At 41.8% G+C, this 23,288-nt stretch overlaps 1 protein-coding gene across 1 annotated transcript in view; it reads left to right on the top strand.

The window, feature by feature from the left end:
* Positions 1-23,288, top strand: part of LOC137638421 (branched-chain alpha-ketoacid dehydrogenase kinase-like) — a 323,487-nt gene that overhangs the window by 289,236 nt on the left and 10,963 nt on the right. The window contains exon 8 of the mRNA XM_068370483.1: positions 16,868-17,038. Coding sequence (XP_068226584.1) covers positions 16,868-17,038 — 171 coding nt within the window. The remainder of the gene's footprint in view (positions 1-16,867; positions 17,039-23,288) is intronic.

The raw sequence follows: 23,288 nt of genomic DNA, 5'->3' as shown, positions 1-23,288 counted from the left end.
AATTAAAAAAGTTACGGTACGTTATCGCAGTCATCATTTCTACCTCCTCACCGACCATCCGTCTCCTCCTGCGTAGCAAATCCTACACCTGCATTGGCCTATTTCTAAGGTAAAATGACAATAAAAACCCCTTTTTATTTATTATTTCTTTATAATTATTTTATTTATTATTTCTTTATAATTATTCTTTTTTTACATCTCTTATATAAGGGATTTTGACGAAGGAAAAATCTATTTCTGGGCGAGAGACCTGTGCTGCCCAGTGAAATGCTCCTAATGCACCATTTCTAAGGAATATAACTGCTAATATTAACAGAGAAAAAATGTATAGGAATGCTAGGTTGAACTAGCTCGCTCACCTAATGGTGTCGGTATAAACTGGGGCGAAATACCAGAGGTCTCGTACCATTTAGACTTCTCCTCTTTGAAATCCCTCAATAGTGAGGTGCGGTTCAACCTCCCCTGCCGCGCAGATCAGTACTACTAACTCTACCCACGCTTGCCCATCACTCCTTACAGCACCCTTAAGTTTGGGGTCTGATCAGGGGGGGAGCAACTAGGGTGGGTTCACTGGGCGGCACAGGTCTCTCGCCCAGAAATAGATTTTTCCTTCGTCAAAATCCCTTTTCTGGGCTCAACCTGTGCCAGTGAAATAGTATCAGAGAAACGAACCCAATCTTCATTAACTATAAGGGAACGAATTAAAATCAACATAACAATTAGTGGTTTAATCAAGAGTTATCGTAGAAGACGGTCGTCTTTAATAACATCAGCATGATAAGATATAATATCCCAGTAAGGGAAGACAAATGAATAGTAAACTTAAAATAACACCAACTAAGGTCAAATACTAGAACATACAATATAAACCTGGACATTAAAGAAATACAGTTCGTATGGAAAAGTAAATTGATCAATGATAATAAAATAAACAATGTTACGAAATGGGAACACCCATGTGTGTGATATAACAAACCGAACTCAGGTAGGAACTGTAAGTGAGGCAGGTAAGAGGAAGAAGGTGGAAGATATCTGATTCAGGAATTAGTTAGGAAGGAATTTGTCCGGGGAATACCACGCTCCCTGCGGCTACGATAGCGAGTTGAAGGGCCTCTAGATGTTTAAGATAGTGCCGCTTGAACACTGAGGGGGATTTCCATCCGGTATATTTAGAGAGATCTGTAAAGTTCATGTGATGGAAAAAATTTATTGAGGACGCTACCGCCCGAATGTCGTGGACGTGAGGAAAAGACTCTGGATTAGCCTGTTTAATGAAATACAAGATCTGTTGTCTGATCCCTTTCAAAGTTATAGTCCCTCCCCGCTCTCTGATGAACAAGGGTCCCGAGGTCTTATAGGAAGTCCTTGATAGAAAGGACTTTAGAGTGGTAACCGGGCATAGGGAGGGATCCTGAGGGAGAGGGATAATTTTCCAGGAGGACCATCTATTCTGAGGGTCTTCATTTTTGGCCAAGAAGACCTTGTCTGGGGAGAGGAGGACCTCTCCTGACGGAAGGAACTCAATGTGGCGTGGGTCTCTTGATAAGGCAGCTAATTCCGAAATCCTGGCGCCAGATGCTAAACTCACGAGAAAGAGATTTTTTCTGAGTAGAGGGATATACTCACATGAATCGTTGATGGTTTCTGACGCTAGTTTAAGAACATCATTGAGAAACCAGGAAATCGAGTTAGGACGAGGAGATGGTTTCAGTCTGGCACAGGCTCTTGGGATCGAAGCTAGCAATGAATCTGTTAGATCTATATTAAAGCCGATTAGGAAAATCTTCTTCAAGGCAGACTTGATGGTAGTAATAGTGTTAGCTGCTAAGCCCGACTCAAACAAGGTTCTAAAAAAGGTTACTCTTAGGTTTAGTGTCATAAAGACAGTATTAGAATCCTTCAAAAACTTTGCTAGTTTTTTGACCGCTGAGTCATACTGACGAAGAGTGGAGTCTCTCTTGTCTGATTCTAAGAATAAAGTATTCTGGGGGTCTATGTTAGCCCCTTTGTGTGCCGCAAACTTCATGAAGTCCATAAAGTTAGGGTGTTCTGAATGTTTGAGGAAGCGAACACAGTGTACGTTTGTACTATCTGGGTCAAAGTCGGGTTGGGAATCTGGTGAGGGTGGAGATTCAGCTCCAGTAAAAGAGGGAACCAATTGCTCTTGGGCCAATTGGGGGCCACCAGGGCTACTTGACCTTTGAAAGTTCGAAGTTTGTCCAGCACTTTCATCAGTAGGTTCACCGGTGGGAAAAGGTAAATCCTTTCCCAGGTGTTCCAGTCCAGAGACATGGCATCCGTGGCGTAAGCCCGAAGGTCCAGGTTGGGGGCCACATAACATTTCAGTTTGTGGTTGGACTCCGTCGCGAAGAGATCTACCTGGAGATCCGGCACTTGGGAGAGGATCCATTGAAAGGATTTGCGATCTAGTGACCATTCTGACTCCAACGGTGTCGTCCTGGAGAGTGCGTCTGCCACGACGTTCCGAACTCCAGCCAGATGGACGGCTGATAGGTGCCATTGGTTTGAGGCCGCCAGGGAGAAGATTGCCACCATCACATGATTGATGGGACCTGACTTGGAGCCCCCTCTGTTTAGACAACGGACTATGACTTCGTTGTCGAGAACTATCCTCAGATGTTGTTTCTTGGCCGGGGAAAGACGTTTCAAAGTTAGTAAGACCGCCATGGCCTCCAGGACGTTTATGTGGAATTGTTGGAACATTGTGGACCAAAGGCCCTGAACCTTCCTGTGTTGGGAATAGCCTCCCCAACCTGATAGGGAGGCGTCCGTGTGGATGACTATCCTTGGAGGGGGGTACTGCAACGGTTGTCCATGGGAGAAGCCTCTTCCGAAGAATGGGAGGAAGGCGTGTCTTCTTGTCTCGACATTTGTTGTTTGCTCTGGAGCGCCAAACCCGGTTGATGTCTTTCAGTTTCGCTTTCAGAAGGAGGTCTGTCACTGAAGCGAATTGTAGGGATCCTAGAATCTTTAACTGGTTCCTTCTGGAAGTTATCTTTTCCCCGAGAAAGCGTTTGGTATTTTTCGCAATCTCTATCCTCTTGGACCTGGGGAGACATAGAGTGTGAGAACGTAGGTCCCACCGCAATCCCAGCCACTGAAATCTGGTCTCTGGTGTCAGACGAGACTTTCTGAAGTTTATTTGGAATCCCAGAAACTGAAGATACTGGATCACCTTGTTTGTTGCCTTGAGACAATCCTCGACGTTGTCTGACCAGATTAGCCAATCGTCCAGGTATGCGACGACTTGGATTCCGTGGGATCGGAGTTCCTGAATGACTGATTCCGCCAGTTTCGTGAAAATTCTGGGCGCGATGTTGAGCCCGAAAGGCATCACTTTGAACGTGTAAGCCTTGTTGTCCAGTCTGAATCCTAGGAATGGGCGGAAGTGTCTCGCTATTGGAACGTGATAGTAAGCATCGGTAAGATCGATGGAGGTGGTGACGGCCCCACGGGGAAGCAAGGTTCGCACCTGCGAGACGGTAAGCATGTGAAACCTGTCGCATTGAATGGACAAGTTTAGTCGGGACAGATCGAGGATGACCCTCCGGCTGTCGGAGTCTTTCTTCGGAACGCTGAATAAGCGACCTTGAAACTTCAGATGTTTCGTTTCCTTGATCGCGTTCTTGCAAAGAAGATCTTGGGTAAACACAAGTAGGTCCGGTGTCGAGGGTTGATGGAATTTGTTCGGTGGAGGAGGCCCTTCTATCCAACTCCACCCCAGGCCCTTGGAAATAATGCTGAAGGCCCAAGGACTGAACCTCCAGCGACTCCGGAACGCATAAAGTCTCCCTCCTACCTGAAGATCTTCAGTAGTTGGAGGTTTTACTGCCTCGGCCACCACGTGACCCCTTTCCACGGGAGAAATATCTCCCTTTGCCTCTGTTCTGAAAAGAACCTCTCGAACCGAGGCCCTTGCCTCGTTGATATCCTTGGGAGGAAACCCGGGACTCATAGACCGGGTTATAAACAGAGGTGAACGAGTTCGAGGCCACTTGGCTTTCAGGAACGAGGACATACTTCTCTTGGGGCTGAGACTTGGAGGTGGAGGGCTGGATGCCCTGAGTGACCGGGACCGACTGGACTACTTGAAGAGGTTGGCGGAATTGAGTAGAGCTATAAGGGCGCAGCCTCTTCCTGCCCCGGGAGTGAATGCTCGATTGTTCGAACTTCCGTTTGGGAGTGAGGCCCCAATGGACCTTAAGGCTCTGGTTAACTCTGGCAGCTTCGCTCAATACTGAGTTGACCATGTCCTCCGGGAACAGGTCCGGACCCCAAGCGGAGGCTTTAATGAGCTTATTCGGCTCATGGCGGATAGTAGCTTCTGATAAGACATGCCTACGGCAACGTCTTCTGGCCACCAAGAAGTCATAGCAATCTGCTAACAAAGATTGCAGGGTGGCTTTAGTCATAACCTTAAAGGCGTGTTCCTCGTCATAGTTAAGAGAAAACATCTCCGCCATAGTCGAGACGTTGAGGCTCCGGCTAAACCTAGACCGGGACTCGAACTCGAGTCGGATTAAGGTTTCAGGTAGTCTTGGGAGGCGTTCGCTGAATTGCGTCGATGCACAGTCAGCGGATAGCTTACCAGAAGTGAATGTTGATTGGATGTTGAGCCAACATTCATTATCTGATGGGAGCAGAAGAGATGTAGGATCTGTCTCCCGGAGTTGTGGCAAAGGTTTGTCTTCGGCCACTGCCTGAAGGGCTAATTCAACCATTTTGGTGACGCAAGGGGTGGGGGTATGTTCGTCCACAAGAAACATGGTGTAAGTACTCTTGTGGGGGGTCAACATGGTGTTTGTACAACCCCACTCGTTTAAGGTTCTAACCCAAACAGACTGAGCCTATTCCTTCGGAAAGATAACGGTCTCTTTAGGGACCTTATCTAGCCGGACAAGAGCCTCTTCAGTAAGCCGGCCGAAGCCGGGGAAAGGGAATTGAAGGCCGGGAGGGAAGAACTCAAAATCTTCAATGGGCCGGGTCCCAAAACCCTCGATGGTCAACATTCCGTCCGTGAAAGGACAGTGGAGCGCCATTTTCCATGGGTTGTTCTTCGTGAAAGGCGGGAGTTTTGAGGCGTCCGGGATGAGGAACTGCTGTTGTTGAGGCAGTCCTCCTTCCAGGGTGTCTAGTCTCTTGGTGACGGCAGAAAGCATAGAGCTAATGTGCTCTGAAACGACCCTCGTCATCATATTGGTGAGAGCCACCGGGTCGAGGTTGGTCGTGGTAACTAAGGGTGATGACTGCACTCCCGGGTCCTGAGACATAGGCGCGGTGCTAGCCGAGCTACTAGGGGCTCTGGGGAGGGGAGCCTTCTTGGGCTTGGATGATCTAGGTAGTGTGGGATTCTTACGAGTCCTCACTAAAGGTCTCTTCTGAGATTTGACCTTGGGAGGAACCGGGTGCGATCTCGGAGAGGATTCGCGGTTCCCTTCAAAACCTAAAAAGGAAGAATTATTAGAAGTAGAAGAAAAAGAGGGGCTAAGAAGAGAGGTCTTAGCGCCGGACCCACCTGCCTCACCTACCACCTTACCTGTTTCCGATTCGTCTAAAACCATGGGCTCTATGTCTTAAGTTCAGAGCCGCAACATTGTCTTCAATGGGGTCTGGGTCGTCAGCGATGTCCGTATCCTGAACGAGATTGAGTTCCACAGTTTCTGCAATGTCGGCAATTATAGGGGCCGCCACTTCCTTAGGCACTGCTGCCGAAGATTTTGCGTTTGGGTAGATAAGATTACAATAATCTTCGGAGAGGACGTAGGGCTTCTTGGCCTTAACGTTACGAGCGAAGCCGCCTACCCACACTTTCAAAGTGGCTCTTGCTGAGGTCTTAGCCGCCTGGGAACTCTGAAAGGACGGGGATAAGGTTAGCAAACCCGAGGGACAAACTGATGAATGAAACCGAAGATTCATAACAGAAGGCAAAGGGATGTAAATACAAAAACGACTGAAAGAGGCTCACCGAATCTGGAGAGGGTGGTGATAAGGTCATAACAGACAAGGCAGTTGTGAGGGTGCCATACAACAATATCGTCATTCTGAATCCCACAGTCAGCGTGGGATCGACAGACCGCATTTCCGCAAGGTTGTTGAAGGACGGCCGCGCAGGCTGTCATCCGGCAACGGACCACCTGTAAAAGGAATAGTCTATGAGCATCTACTAGTTTCTCTATAAGGGGTCCCGGAGGATCCGGGACCTGCCAATAAAATAAAATGTATAGCCTTAGACTAAACATGCAGAGAACTGAGACTATTCCAAGAGGAACCCGGCAGAGCCGGGGATGAAAAAGGATGCAAAAAACAGTGATGAATAATGATAATCATAACTAGTTCCGGGGCCCCAGGGGCCGGGGAACAGGGCTGGTAAAGTAAACTTAAAGTAAGCTTAAAGTAACTTAGAGTAAACTTAAAGTAACTTAAGATACATCCTTAAAATACATAAATAGAGAACTCCAATTATGATCTAAAACTAATGTCTGTAATTGAATAGGGCTCCCGGAGGGAGGTTAGGAATCAAAAACTGTGTCAGTGTCAACAGATCCTGTAGTTAAGAGCCCGGAGGCTCCGATGTCTGATGACGGAAGGGTACAACGGGGGAGCGCTGGGGGAGCCAATGGAACCCCCAACTACCCTACCGGAGGTACCGGGACGAAGGTAATGATCCATGTAGAATATAATATATATAATGATGTGGGATATTAATAAGTCCTATACGGACGATAATAGCAGGAGGTACCGTAGGTGGGGACACTCCTAATTAGAAGTGCTCATTCTTACAACCATAACTAAAAGCAAAGGCTACACCAAGAAGGTGTAGGAATACCGACTAATCACGTGTGATAGTCCCCGGTGGTCTTGGCCCTCCCCCTCCCCCGACCGATGGCCAATCGTGGCGACGGGAGGGGGGGGGGGGGAAGACGGAAACCGCCCGGTATGAATGAGACTAAGCTACACCCCGTGGGTACACTCAGTCCTCAATATGTCGGAACGTTGAGGGAAGACTGAGGAACAAGCATACTTGACCTGTATGTCATAACCAACAACCATCGAGTGAGAGGAAGGGTGTACACTGGAGGAGGGGGGGGGGGGTGGAATAGCCTCCCCAACCTGTGGGGGAGGGGGGATGGTACCGGGGAATCACCAGTGCGGGTGGTGGTAGACAGGGCTACCAACTGGAGATCCCCTTAACATGACATGATAAATCCCAAAAATATGATCATAACGGAGTAAAGCAATAAATACAATATCAATGCACAAATACATAAAAATAATTAATGAATTAAAAGCGTAATCACGTAAGTAAGGCTAGGCATGCAGAAATAATATGGCGAGAGAGGGACTCGGGCGAATGGTAAGGGAGGGAGCATGACGCCATCCGCAGATGGAAAGCAGGGGTACCAACCTTGTTACTGAAGCGGTAGATCGAACAGTAAAAACAAAGATATGCGAGAGTCCCACTCGAACCAAATGTAAAACTAGATGGAGCGAAATAAAACTAAAAGGTTTAATAACAACAAGTGAGACGGTCGTCTTAATTGCTCCTAGAACTAGCGAAACAATCTCAATGGTGACGCTATCCACCAACATGCACGAATGCAGGCATACCAACATAACCTACGCCTTGATGAAACGCTAACACTGATATCATAGAATAACATTAAAATAACGCTAGATGAAAGCATATAATCGGTGTACTATCTGAATGTAAGGAAAAAACTCCTAAAAGTTCGAACGAATATTAATGATGACAGAAAAAACGGACGAACTAGCGAGAAAGGGCAGAGCCGAACCATGAACGGTAAGAACGGGGACGCCGTTCATATATAAACACTTCTCAATTAATAAAAACAAAGGTTACACTGCCCAATCACGCTTAAACTCATGGATAAAGTACTTAACTTCGATGGGGTATCTTGAGAATCGGCCATCGATGCGTAAATAAGGAAAAATCCAAGGGTAAACACGAGAAAAAACATGATGGACTTAATAACAACAGGTGCTAGAAAGGAGTGATGGGCAAGCGTGGGTAGAGTTAGTAGTACTGATCTGCGCGGCAGGGGAGGTTGAACCGCACCTCACTATTGAGGGATTTCGAAGAGGAGAAGTCTAAATGGTACGAGACCTCTGGTATTTCGCCCCAGTTTATACCGACACCATTAGGTGAGCGAGCTAGTTCAACCTAGCATTCCTATACATTTTTTCTCTAGTAATATTAGCAGTTATATTCCTTAGAAATGGTGCATTAGGAGCATTTCACTGGCCGGCACAGGTTGAGCCCAGAAAATGTAATTGTATTATTGTTAGGTGTAGTAATTTATTAAGGAGTTATCATAGGTTTTTCGGCTGTAGAACGGATTATACAAATTACAGTGTATTCTTATGGGAATATTTGCTCCAACATACGATTGTTTTAACATACGAAGCAGGTCCCGGAACGAATTAAGATCATAGTAGAGGTTCCACTGTACACTATGAAGCATTTAAAATGGAATACTTCGAGAGAGAGAGAGAGAGAGAGAGAGAGAGAGAGAGAGAGAGAGAGAGAGAGAGAGAGAGAGAGAGAGAGAGATTGATTTGAGGTTTTCTGGCATCCTGACATCTAAGGTCATTGATGCCGATGTCTTTTATTGTAAATAAAAAAAAAGAATATTCAATTAAAAACATAAAAGCAAAGATGTGATTTTAAAGGTAAATACCTTTCCAAAGACCTGCTTCTTAAATAAAGCTAAAAATACCACTAGCATGGTAGGACACATAATTTCCAAGAATCTTGGCAAGGATGAACCTGCCATCCTCACCTCAAGCCTCAAACAGATATCTATTTCTTTCACTACTGTAAGTGGGGCATTCGGCCAACAAATGCCTCGCTATTAAGGGTACCAAACAGTTGTTGCAATATGACTAGTGTTGGCCAGTAAGCAGATATTCATGTGTCAACCGAGTGTGACCAATGCGAAGACAAAGAGTAGTCTCTCACTTTCGTGGCATCGTGTTATGCTTCCTGAGGGATATAACATTTGTTACCTCTCGCATCTTATTTTCAACCAAACCATCCCAATGCTGTTGCCAACTTTTAGAAATTTTAATTCTTAATGTTAGGTAAACAATCATCACAAAGAATGGGATATCTTCTTGGCTGCAACTCAGCAGCAGCATTCTTTGCCAATAAATCTGCCTTTTCATTTCCAGACACACCCAGCAAAATTGAACTGTTATACCTCTCAGTCCCTAATAAAAAACATTCTGAAATCTTTAAAACTAAGGGGTTACTGGAATTTAAAAACTTCTAAAGCTTGAAGAACACTCCTTGCATCACTAAAAATGATAAAATTACCTCCCACTTCCAACAGTATTTTTTCAACAGCGGTTAGTACGCCGTATAGTTCAGCCGTAAATATGGAAGCTGTTAGAGGAAGTCCACCTCTACAATTAAAATAAATATACTCCAAATCCAACGCCAGCATCAGATTTGGAGCCGTCAGCATATGTAAAAGTTGGTTCCTCATGTTTTGCAACATGTTCCATAAAAAGAGACCAGGCTCCTAAGTCAGTCATATTCTTTTTAACTCTAATAAAATATTTACAAAAAGATACCTCAGGTGATTTTCAGGGAGGCATTGATGATACCTTAAATGGAAGCACCTGAGTTCTAACTACAGTATATCAAGACTGTCTATCAATTGTTTCACCCGAAAACCATACGGTTGAGGGGATTTTGGGTGTAACTCAAAACTATGTTGAGTGCCTTACAAGGTTTGCAATCTGACAGACTAAAGAATTAGGAAGTCTTTACAATCTAAACCAATACTAAATTATTAAAACTTTTGGTAAAGGTCTAGAGGTAGTTCTTAAGGAGGCTTGGAATGGGTGAAGTTCTAAATGCTTCCTCCTGTTGCTAGTCTGATACCAGTATGGTGTATAGAATCTAAAATTTTTTGTCAACTTGGGGTGGCTGAGAAGTATATTTCACAGCCATAACTAATTTTTTAGAATATTAAGGCCTTGTATAGCTTTAAAATAATTTTGCGGTCTGCCCCAATAATGTATGGGACAATACTTTTAAAAGATTCAGAGCCTCAAGACATTTAGCTTTTAATGCCTTTAAATGTGGAACCCATGTAAGTCTACAATCAAATATCAAACCTAAAAATCTAGCTTCATTTACACATGGAGTCCACTGACCTTTAATGTATATATCCGGGTATGGGTGTGCTCCTCAAATAAGACAAAAATGGACAACAGTAGTTTGGTTGTTGAAAACTTGAACCCACTCATATCAGCCAACTGAATAATTTTGTCAATTGAGAGTTGCAGTCTTCTCTCAACCATGGCCCTTGTAGTTCCAGCAAATGATATAGAGATCATTTACAAATAGCATTGAGAGAATATCTTGGGGAATGACTGAGGATACCCCATTATTAGCTAGTGCAAATAGGGTTACACTTAGCACACTACCCTGGGGAACTTTCTTCCTGACATTTCCTCTCCGCTAGAGCTTCCTCCACTCTCACTTGAAAAAATCTATGCGAAATAAATTATTGAATGAACAATGATAGCTCTCCACTTAATCCAAAATTATGAGTGGTTTTAAGTATACCATATCTCCATGTAGTATCATATGCCTTTTCAAGGTCAAAAAAAGACTTACATGGTGCTGTTTGGAAGCAAAGGCTTCACAAATAGAGGATTCAAATAGTAGCAACACATCAGATGTTAAGTATATTTTTCTAAATCCACACTGGATAAGTGATAAATAATTTTCTTTAACAGGTACCACATCAGTCTTGCATTGACCATTTTCTCCATGATCTTGCATAAGCAAGATGTCAATTGCAATTGGTAATAGTTTGCTGCTAAAAACAGGTTTTAAAAAGGCTAAAATAATGGCTAGTTCCCAAACACTTTGATAACTATAATCATGCCATATTCTATTAATAATGCTTAAAATAAATAACTTGGTTTTAACAGGTACATGTTTAATCATTGCATATGGAATTCCATCGGGTCCAGGGGCTGTATCATTACAAGTAGAAAGTGCAGAATCAAATTCTCTTTCAGTAAAAGGAGAATTGTATAACTCCTCCCTTCCTGTTGCAAAATTTAAAATTTCTTTTCTTCAATGTTCCTATACTGGTAACCAGGGGCTGCTACACACTTGCATGATACATTTGAGAAAGGATCAGCCAGGGTATTGCTAGCCTCAGTTGTTCCAGTGACATAATGACCGTCCACCTTCAACCCTGGTGGTGGGTTGGGGGTAAATTTGCATACTACCTTTTTTACTTTCCTCAACACAGAAGATAGTGGTGTTCTACTGTTAATGGAGGAAACAAAAGACACTCATGACTGGCGCCTAGCTTCTTTCATGGCACGACGGAACTGTGCTCTACATTTCTTGTATATAATCAAATTCTTCTCAGTACGGCATATGAGCAACTGAGTAAGATATCTTCTTGTGGCTCTGTGCAGGGCAGTTAGTTCTGAAGACCACCAGGGGACTGGTTGTCTTTTGAATAACCCTGTTGTTTTGGGAATTGAATTGACTCCTGCTTTATGGAGAGTTCCATTCAGTAAGTCTATGACATCATCAGTATTTTCAAACTGTTCTGCATACCCTTCAGTTTTGCTTAGCTTAAAAAATTTATCCAGTCCGCCTTGTCAAGATTCCATTGTGGTGATCTCCGTAAAGGTGGATCATTGTTGTTTATAATGGTTGGTGCATGATCACTAGTATGCCATTCATCTAATGTCCTCCAATCGAAATCGAAAAGGCAATTAGAGCTTACGATTGATAGGTCAATGCATGACAAGATACCTGTCTGGACATGAAAGTGTGTAGGCTCTCCTGTATTAAGGAGTTCCATATCTTCCTTTTCAACAATTGATGATATGATATTTCCCCTTGTATTTGCCAAAGCATCACCCCACGAAGGATGTCTACCATTCAAATCTCCAACTAAAAGAAAAGGATGAGGGAGATGTTGAAACACCTGTACTAAGTTATCATACAAAATGTTATCATTTGGAGGCAAGTACAGAGAACAAATTGTATATTTTCTCCCTATATCAATATGTACAACCACTACCTGCAGAGGTGTACGAATAGACAAAGATATTTGGGGACTTCCGCCATAGCTCCCTACTCAATGATCATACGGTGTCCTATAGCTAATATATTCGTGAGGACAAGGAGTATTATGATCAAGTTTGTTCTCCTGTAGACATATAATTATATGGGGGAATGCCCATGAATGAGGAGCTAAGTTCTTCATATTTGGCCCTTAAACCCTGAAAATTCCATTGCAGAATAGAGGAAAAAAACCTATGGTTTATACTTTGATAGACCTCTTTGATGAAGTCTTCCCATTAGCAGTTTTTGATCTAACACTATTTCCAGGTGGTTTTATTAAAGAGGGTCCTGATAGATTGGGTTTTGCACTTGGTCTTTTTTATTTAATTGTTGAGGTGAACCTACACTTGAATTTCCTATTTAATTAAATTGACTTCCAGTTGATTAGAAACGTCGACAGACAAAACATCATATGAACAATACAAATTTTTTAGTAACAAAAATGAAAAGTAAACAGAATAGAATAAAAAATGGAAGATAAAATATTATAGATAATATTTTATGGGATGTGGATTAATCATGTTTTTTTTTTTCATTCTAGTTATTTAAACTAATAATCTTGTAATTTATAATGTAGAAAGGCATCAAATATTATTAAAGGGAAATAATAAGTTGAATATATTTAGATAGACATGATGAAGGAATTAAAGATTAAAATTTAATGTAAAGAAAGGGTTAAGGAAAGTCATATTTAGGTAGAAATTAATTATAACAAAATTATATATAATGTTTAACTTAATAATAGAATTGAAATGGTTAAATTTTAAGGATTTACGGTTGTGAAGAGTTTACAAGTGTTATAAATTATTTTGGAGTTTATTAAGAAAAGGATGAAAAAAATATGAGTACAGTAGAATACTTAATTAAACAATTACTGTAATAAAGCTTACAGTACAATTGATGGACAACTTGAAAACAATGTACAAGAGTGCCTTACTTTTAGTGTTAGGTTCTGCACATAGGCAGTGGTTAGTTTGTTAGGGGAGCTATAGTTCATTGACCCAAGGGCACCAAGTATATGCGGATTTTCACTCATCCCTAGTGTATTTGTTACCTAACCCCTACGAAAACTGAGGGCCGACTGTATTTGTAAATTACGCCTCTTATTATGTTTAACTAAAGTTCTTCACTGAATGCAAATAACCCATTGTAATATTTACGTCTTCTTTATAGCCAGGCTTGTAAAGGTAATAAAATTTACCTAACTTAAGTAAACCCTTGAGGAGCTAGTGCCCGAGCTTGTAGGTAAACGGAAATACGCTGTCATCTGGTACATGACGCAATTGCCTAGCTCTAGCTGATACATGACCAAAAACACAAAGATTCAATTGAATAAAAATTTTAAGAACTAGGTCTTTTGCTTTGCAATCCAGATGTCTAATAGAGGGATTAGGGATGCGAAACAGTAAGGGTTTTGTTGCAAACGGATCTAAAGTAGTTAAATAATTTGAGACTAAGAGACGAACTCGACTATGTAAGGCGCAGGGAATATTCTGAACCGTTACTGAAGGAACTCTATGTAAGTATGACTAGTAGACCCAAATATGGAAGTCAGGCTAGTGTGAGCAACCAGACAGGCCTGTCAAACTTGCCTCCATCAAGTGAAGGCTCGTTTGCCTTCTTAGAATAACAAAGGAATTTAAATTTGTTAAAGATCTACAAACTCATCACCAACTAGATGGGTAAGGACAGAAAAAAAGTGAATGGGGCTTTCTGTTCCCAGTTTGATAGAGGAGCTTTGGCACATCCATCATCTTTCCTTCCAGGACAATGTACTCCTGCTCCTTCCTCTTTCAGTGAGAATTAGTTTGAGCTAGTTGTGAGGATGGCACCACCCAATGTTATCAAAGTGCATAAGGAAAGACTGAGAGGTGGGGACAGATGGACAAGGCATGGGGCTGGAGACATCCCTTTGTTTCAATCCTCTAAGGGAGAAGTAAATGTTACTTCATCATTCTCTGCTGTGGTCTGTGTCAGAGGTTCTCCTCCCATTGACATGGTCCTTCCCTGGCCTTTGTCAATTACTGAGCGATTACAGGTGTACAATTACTGAGCGATTACAGGTGTAGGCTACCAAACATCACTTCCAATTAAAAGACTTCGCTAGGCACTTCACGGGAGATGTCTGGATAACAGCGATGGTTCTCTGCAGATATCTATTTGGGGAAGTAGGACGTCTTCTGCGATTGGTGATGTAAAAGGAATACTTCTCCAGTTGGAACAACTGTAGTGCAGATTGCAGATTTCCTCTTCTTTCTTCACTGAGAGAATGCCTGATTCGTGGTTGTCAAAGGCTATCACTCAGCCTTGGGCATGGTGTATCGACTGCAGGGTATAGTCTTCTCCTCCTCTTATACACTAAATGAGCTTTTGAGGAGGTATTCAGATAGATCTGACCATCAAGATCTTCTTGCTAGCCTTAGCATCTTGGAAGAGAGAAGTTGAGTTGTAGTCTCTTATTTAGTCACCCTTGCTGAAGGGTAGAAGAAGGTCTCCTTCAGTTTTGTGCCAGAGTTCATAGCTAAAATTCAGAAGCTATCAGCACATGACCCTAGGTTCATGACCTTCTCCATTCCCTCCATACGAGATGCTTTTGTGTCCAGTGAGGGCCCTGCTGTTTTATCTGAAAAGAATCCAGCACCTCAGGCCAGAGTGTCAGCAACTTTCTGTTAGTAGTGGCAGGACCAAGAAAGAGGTCAAGGAAGACGATCTCTTTCTGGCTTTGTGAGACGATTGGTATAGCATATGCTTTGACCGCTGAGAGGGTCAAAGTACCAGCTAGGATCAAACAGTACAGCATATGCTTTGACCGCTGAGAGGGTCAAAGTACCAGCTAGGATCAAACAGTACAGCATATGCTTTGACCGCTGAGAGGGTCAAAGTACCAGCGAGGATCAGAGCTGACAAAGCCAGGGGTATAGACCCCATCCTAGCTTTTAGGAGAAACCTGTCAGTGGCCAGGTGATAAAGGCTGGAATCTGGAACCGACAGACCACCTTCACGGCCTTTTATTTATTGTAGTATACCGACATGCCCCTTGTCACCTTTTTGCTTTGGTCCTGTGGTGGATTCTCAGGTAGTTGTGTAACCAGCCCAGATCCCACTTGTGACAGGAAATATTTCATCTATGGTAACAGTAGTAGTTGCAAGTCTGGCATGAATGATAGAATAACTGGCTCTTCTCCATTTTTTAAGAAGCAATCGAAACATTACATGCTGGATCAGACCTGATGATGGTAAGTTAAACTTCAGAGGTTTATCTGTAAAGAAGTATAGTACTGTATATCCCCATTCTCCTTAAACTAAAAAAGTTTATCCCCAATTTTCTCTAAATGAGGGGTATGATGGTGGAATGTATGCCAACCCATTGATCATCATACAGGTATCTTATTCCAAACAGATATCCCTTTCAAGGGAAGGGTTAATTCATTAGACCGAGTTCTTGTCTTAATGTACAGGCCAGGTCCTATCAGTCTTCTCATCCCTATGAAAGACAGTTTGTGTTGCTGTAGCCACTGCTTGGCTCCCATACAGAATTAAGTAGTTGTATACTTCCAGGGGAGAAAATTAACAATCCAGATTGGATCTTGGGGGACTTCCAACCCACCAAGCAGTGAATCTCCCTATTTTATGTTCCAGGGCCGAAAGGTAAAAAATTAAGCTTGCAGAGGGGCGGGACTGCCTCTTGCCCACATCCCACCAGTAATCTAACCACTTGGTAAACCATTCTAATGACCATCTCCAGCTTGCACTGAAACAATCTCCCTATTAGAGGACTCGGGTTTGTATTGGTAGGGAAAGTACAAATTTGTAATACTCACAGGAAAAGAAAACTTTTAAAAAGTCATTCTACTGTTTGTCTTTCTATTCTTTTATTCTTACAGTATACCATTTTTGCTGCTTCAATAAACCAGATACATAAGCATGCATATGAATTTTATATTTGTGCCATTGCACTGTGGATAAATAAAAGCAGCATCTGAAATTTAGAATTATTTGTCTAGAGTACATTGGTTACCTTACTATTGTATGAATTAAGAAAGAACAATGTTGTTTGTTACTACTGTAGAAGGAAATTCCTATTCCGAAGTATTTTCTAGTGTTCTGTAAATGTATAGAATAATTTTTAAACTAGATTTTGTGTAGTTTTATTCCTATTGATTAATAGAGTATTTCTCAAAGGGAAAAGATAGTGAGGTAAGGTGGTTGCAGAACCATTTGTTAGTCTGTATGACATAATCTAACTTTGAACATGTGCAATGCACATGAATATACAAAGATTGGGATAGAAAGAGAGCTACTTGAAGATGTGGTTCATTTTAAGGTTTGAATTTGAAATTAAAGTTCAAATGAAATTACCTTGCTTGAGGCATTTCAATTGCACATCATGCTATATAGCTTCTCTTTTTTTAGATTAATATTCTATTAGGTTAAGTCAAGCAGGTTTTAAACAAGCCCAGTTGATACTGTTAGATATTTGTTTTTGATTAAATATCTAGGCCACCTTAGTACCTCCTCAAGTAGGATTTCTCATAGTATACCTTACTTTCTGTATACCCGAGCTGAGACCAGCAGCAGCTGACTAACAACTTACCTTTTTCTAACTTATAATATAATTATAAGCTGATAAGGCTGAATAATTCATGTGTGAAGTTAATTTATTAATAATTTGAATAGCTTAAGACATTGCTGTAAACGTCTTTCGTCTTTTAGGATAAGCGACCGAGGTGGTGGCATTCCCCATCACCTGGTTGGTCGTGTCTTAGACTACAATTTCACAACTGCCAACGATTCAAAAGCTGAGAGTAGTGAGGAAAATCAAGGTCTGTTTTCTAACATGATGGAAGCAGTGAATCCTAATCCAGCTGGTGGACCAATGCATGGGTAAGCTCAGTAATGTAGTGGTGGTTTTTGAAAAATATAAAGTTTATATTCTTTGTATTTGTTCTTGCTTTATACAAACCAAAGCTTTCACTCTTTACAGTGGATAGTATTTTGGCGAATGCTGAAAATTAGCTAAAAGACCTTAGCAAAGTATAACTACCCTCCCGCTAATTAGCATGGTGTAGACCAGCTACCCCGCTCTCACACGCACAACTAACATGACGTCACTTTTTATTTTGGCTCAGTGGAGAACAGATTTGATGTGTTTTCTCTCCCCTTTAACCATTTACTCATTTCAACGCTTAAATAGAAACTGGCCTAAAACTTTATACATTTCTGTTTCTCATTTTTTCTTTCTTTACAGTGGATATTATTTTGGCAAAACCTAAAATCTAGCTAAAAGACCTTTTAGAGATGTATAACTACCCACTGCTAATTGACTGATGATGTTACTGCTCGGATATCATGGGCATGTGGGACTGATTCCAGGTTGGCTTGTTTGATAAAATAAAGAATCTGTTGTCTGATTCCTTTTAAGGAAATGGTTCCTCCATGTTCTCTAATAAACAACTGGCCGGAACACTTATTAGGGGTTCCATTCAAATAGGCTTTCAGAGTGTTAACTGGGCACAGGGATAGGTCCTGTGGAAGTGGGACAATCTTCCATGGGGTCCATCTATTCTGTGGGTCCTCATTCTTTGCTAAGAATTTTCTATCTGGAGAGATTAATATTTCACCAGAAGAAAGAAAGTCAATGTGATCTGGCTCTCTAGATAATGCTGAGAGTTCAGATATTCTGGCTCCTGAAGCTAAACTTATCAAAAATAACGTCGCTCTAAGAAGCGTTATATAAGTGCATGAGTCATTATCAGTATCAGAAGCTAGTTTAAGGACATTTAAAAACCAGGAAACCGTGTGATGATGAGTTACTGGTTTTAGTCTAGCACAAGCTCTGGGGATAGATGAAAAATACGAATCCGTAAGATTAATATTGAACCCGAACGGAAATATTTTCTTTAAAGCGGACTTAATTGTAGTAATAGTATTAGTGGCTAGTACCCCTTCAAACAAAGTTCTGAAAAAGGTAATGGCCAGATTGGTAGTCATCATCTGAACACCTGAGTCTTTCAAAAATTTTGCTAACTTCCTTAGAGCAGAATCATATTGCTGAAGGGTGGATTCTCTTTTGTCTGACTCTAGGAACAATGTGTTAAGAGGGTTGATCTCCACATCCTTTTGTGCTGCAAATTTCTTGAAGACCATAAAGTTAGAGCACTCTAAATTCTTGAGGAAGCTGACACACTGCAAGTTTGTACTGTTTGTGTTAACTTTGGGTTGGGAATCCGCCGAAGGTGGAGTCTCAGTTCCACCAAGAGAGGAAACCAGTTGCTTTTGGGCCAATTGGGGGCTACTTAGGCAATCCGTCCTTTGAAAGTCCTGAGCTTATCTAGGACTTTCATTAGTATGTTTATAGGTGGAAACAGGTAAATTCTCCGCCAGTTGTTCCAAGTCTGTGGCATAGGCCAGAGGGTCCAGGTTGGGGGGTACATAACACTGTAGTTTGTGGTTGGATTCCGTGGCAAATAGATCTACTTGGAGATCCGGAACTTGTTGGCAAATCCAATGGAATGACTTTTGGTCCAAGGACCATTCCGATTCCAGCGGAGTTGTCCTTGAAAGTGCATCCGCGACTACGTTCCTTACACCTGCCAGGTGAGCAGCTGACAAGTGCCAATGGATCTTTGTTGCCAATGAAAAGATTGCAATCATCACATGATTTATGTGACTTGATTTGGAACCTCCCTTCTTGATGCAGTGGACTATCACTGCGCTGTCTAGTATTAGTCTGAAATGTTGTTTCTTTGATGGGGAGAGCCTTTTTATAATCAAGAGCACTACCATGGCCTCTAGGATATTGATGCGTAGTTGACGGAATGTCACTGACCATAAACCTTGGACCTTTTCGTATTGGGAGTAACCTCCCCAACCACTTAGGGAGGCATCCGTATGGATTACTAATGCCAGCGGTGGGAATTGGAGAGGTACTGATTTTGCCAGATTTTTTACTTTCGTCCATGGCTGAAGTCTTTTCCCTAGTATAGATGGAATCCGAAAAATTTTGTCTCGATTTTTGCCGTTTGCTTTGGATCGCCAAACTCGATTGATGTCCTTCAGTTTGGCTTTCAGTAGTGTGTCTGTTACTGAAGCAAACTGGAGTGAGCCTAAGATTCTTTCTTGGTTTCTCCGGGATGTTAGTTTGTCCTTGAGAAAGCTTTTCGTGTTTTTTGCTATCTCTTTCCTCTTTTTTAGGCGGAATCGACAGTTTGTGTGTGGTCAGGTTCTATTGTAGACCTAACAACTGGAAGCATGATGCCGGAATAAGGCGGGACTTTTTGAAATTTATTTGGAACCCTAAGTGTTCCAGGAACTTTATTACTTTGTCCGTCGCCTTATGGCATTCCTTGGCGCTGTTGGCCCAAGTAAGTCAATCGTCTAGATAGGCCACTAGCTGTATTCCTTGAGTTCTCAGCTCTTGGACCACTGTTTCCACTAACCGTGAATATTCTGGGCGCTATATTGAGTCCGAACAGCATCACTTTGAAGGTGTATGCTCGTTTGCCTAGCTTGAATCCTAGAAAAGGACGAAAATGCCTTGCTATCGGAACATGATAATAAGCGTCTGTAAGATCTATAGAGGGGGTGATGGCCCCACGGGGAAGTAAGGTCCGTACCTGCGAGACGGTCAGCATATGGAACTTGTCGCATTGAATGTATGTATTCAAATGGGACAGATCTAAGATGACTCTTCGTTTGTCTGAGTCTTTCTTTGGCCCGCTGAACAAGCGACCTTGAAATTTGAAGCGTTTTACCTCTTTTATTGCATTCTTTAGAAGGAGATCTTTGTCGAAAAGTGTGAGATCTGCCGTCGGAATCTGATAAAAACTGATCGGTGGAGGGGGCCCTTGTATCCAACTCCACCCTAGTCCCTTTGTTACTATGCTGTGTGCCCATTTGCTGAAAGTCCAATGGCTCCGGAAGAGGTATAGCCTCCCCCCTACCTGAGAAGTCTCATTGGTTTGCAGAAGGTCTGCTACCACGGCTCCCTCGGAATCCTCTGCCCCTCCTGGAAGCCTTACCGCTGCCTCTATGGCGAAAGGTTCCCCTAGCCCTACTACCTCTCGCATGCCTATTATACCCATGAAACACTCCTTGTGATTCAAAGGAAGGGTTATAAGCAGGAGACGTAGTAAATGGAGTAGGTTGTTGAGGTGGCTGGCTTACCAACACATAATGTTGTTGTGGCTGAGGTTTTGAGGTGGAAGGATGGCACACCTGGGATACAGGCAATGCCTGTACCACAGGTTGAGCTTGTGGACCTTGGAAGGATTGAAACTTCCTCAGTCTTTAACTGCCTCTTGATTGCTTTCTGGTGGGTTCAAATTTTCTTTTAGGAATTATACCCCACCGGATTCTGAGGCTCTGGATGACCCTGGCTGCTTCACCGAGGACGCTGTTAACCACGTCCTCCGGGAATAGGTCCGCTCCCCAGATCGAGGCCTTATTATTATTATTATTATTATTATTATTATTATTATTATTATTATTATTATTATTATCCAAGCTACAACCCTAATTGGAAAAGCAAGATGCTATAAGCCCAGGGGCTCCAGTAGGGAAAAATAGCCCAGTGAGGAAAGGAAATAAGGAAATAAATAAATGAGAACAAATTAACAATAAATAATTCTAAAAAAAGTAACAACGTCAAAACAAATATGTCATATATAAACTATTAACAACGTCAAAAACAAATATGTCATATATAAACTATATAAAGACTCATCCGCCTGGTCAACAAAAAAGCATTTGCTCCAACTTTGAACTTTTGAAGTTCTACTGATTCAACTACCCGATTAGGAAGATCATTCCACAACTTGGTAACAGCTGGAATAAAACTTCTAGAGTACTGCGTAGTATTGAGCCTCATGATGGAGAAGGCCTGGCTATTAGAATTAACTGCCTGCCTAGTATTACGAACAGGGTAGAATTGTCCTGGGAGATCTGAATGTAAAGGATAGTCAGAGTTATGAAAAATCTTATGCAACATGCATAATGAACTAATTGAATGATGGTGCCAGAGATTAATATCTAGATCAGGAATAAGAAATTTAATAGACCGTAAGATTCTGTCCAACAAATTAAGATGAGAATCAGCAGCTGAAGACCAGACAGGAGAAAAATACTCAAAACAGGGTAGAATGAAAGAATTAAAACACTTCTTCAGAATAGATTGATCACCGAAAATCTTAAAAGACTTTCTCAATAAGCCAATTTTTTGTGCAATTGAAGAAGACACAGACCTTATATGTTTCTCAAAAGTAAATTTGCTGTCGAGAATCATACCTAAAATTTTGAAAGAGTCATACAAATTTAAAGAAACATTATCAATACTGAGATCCAGATGTTGAGGAGCCACCGTCCTTGACCTACTTACAATCATACTTTGATTTTTGTTAGGATTTAACTTCATACCCCATAATTTGCACCATGCACTGATTTTAGCTAAATCTCTATTAACCTGTTAAGCCTCACCCACGTGATAAGTCGTTCACCACAATCTACTTGGTACCCGCCTTCAACTGCCGATTCCGTTCATGGCTTTAACTGCCCTTTTCAAGTCAGCAGTCTCGTGATAATACGTTTACTCGTATAGTAAGTATAGGATCACCACTTGGCAACACTCTCAGCATATAGGGGCTGTAAATAGGAACTTATATGATGTTTGGCAACTATTTTTCTGAAGGTAGCTTGATGTTAGAAAACTGGTTTCCTTTCAGTGCGCTTCGGGCGTTCATGCGGAAAAGGTTGTTTGTTGTTCCTTTTGCAATGAGAGGTCTAAAGAGGAAGGTTATTTCTTTCGATGAAATAAATGATATTCTTGTTGAGGAATTTGATAATGATAACCTGTTTGATGATGAGAGCACTAGTTCTGAATCCTCCTGTGATGTGGATATTGAAGAAACAAAGTTTTCTTTTGATGCCGAGAGCGAAAATGACTCCTCATTGCCGAATGACTGGACAATGAGATTTCACAAAACTATTTAGGAAAGGAAATGCACAGAGAGAGAGAGAGAGAGAGAGAGAGAGAGAGAGAGAGAGAGAGAGAGAGAGAGAGAGAGAGTGTGTGTGTGTGTGTGTGTCTGTGTCTCTCTCTCTCTCTTGTCCCTTTGCTTTTGTTGCTGATCCTGGCGTAAGATTTCCGATTGAAAATAAAAAGAACCCATTATAATATTCAGTATTATGTAGCCTTCTGAAATTAAATAATAGTAGTATTAATTGTTTTTTTTACTCAACCTTTTGAATAATATCCCTACTTTTAACTATGAATACGAATTATAAGGATAAAGAAATGATATTAACTTTGAAAAATTATCATTAGTGAAATGACCGCTCAGGGCAAAAAAAACGTACGGTATGTTAGCGACAACCTGGTCCAGGGGGGATGCTTAACAGGTTAAGGGATTCACCAACCCCAGATCTACATTCAGGGGATGGAATTGATGCAAAGAGAGTAGCATCATCTGTATATGCAACAAGCTTGTTTTCTAGGCCAAACCACATGTCATATGTATATAGTATGAAAAGTAATGGGCCAAGAACACTACCCTGTGGAACACCGGATATCACATTCCTATACTCACTATGGTGCCCGTCAACAACAACTCTTTGAGATCTATTACTTAAAAAATCAATAATAATGCTAAGAAACGACCCACTCACTCCCAACTGTTTGAGTTTGAAAACAAGGGCCTCATGATTAACACGGTCAAAGGCAGCACTAAAATCAAGGCCAATCATACGAACTTCCTGACCACAATCAAGGGATTTCTGTACAGCATTGGAGATTGTAAGAAGGGCATCATATGCTCCAAGGCCTTTACGAAAACCAATTTGCAAACTAGGGAGTAGATGATTACCTTCAGCAAACCTATTAAGACGTTTTACCAGAAGACGTTCAAAAACTTTAGATAATATGGGAGTTATGGAAATTGGGTGGTAATCAGTGGAACTTGAGCTACCACAAACACATTTACATAGAAGAGTAACATTACCAATTCTCCAACAAGTGCTAAAAGCTCCTCTTCTTGCTAACGCACAAAATAACATAACTTTGGAGCTAAGAAATCTGCTGTCTTTATAAAAAACAAAGGAAAAATACCATTTGGGTCTACACCTCCATAAGCATCAAGGT

The sequence above is a fragment of the Palaemon carinicauda genome, chromosome 3 (assembly GCF_036898095.1).
Source record: "Palaemon carinicauda isolate YSFRI2023 chromosome 3, ASM3689809v2, whole genome shotgun sequence".
Lineage (NCBI taxonomy): Eukaryota > Metazoa > Arthropoda > Malacostraca > Decapoda > Palaemonidae > Palaemon > Palaemon carinicauda.
This window is presented reverse-complemented; position numbering and strand designations above follow the sequence as displayed.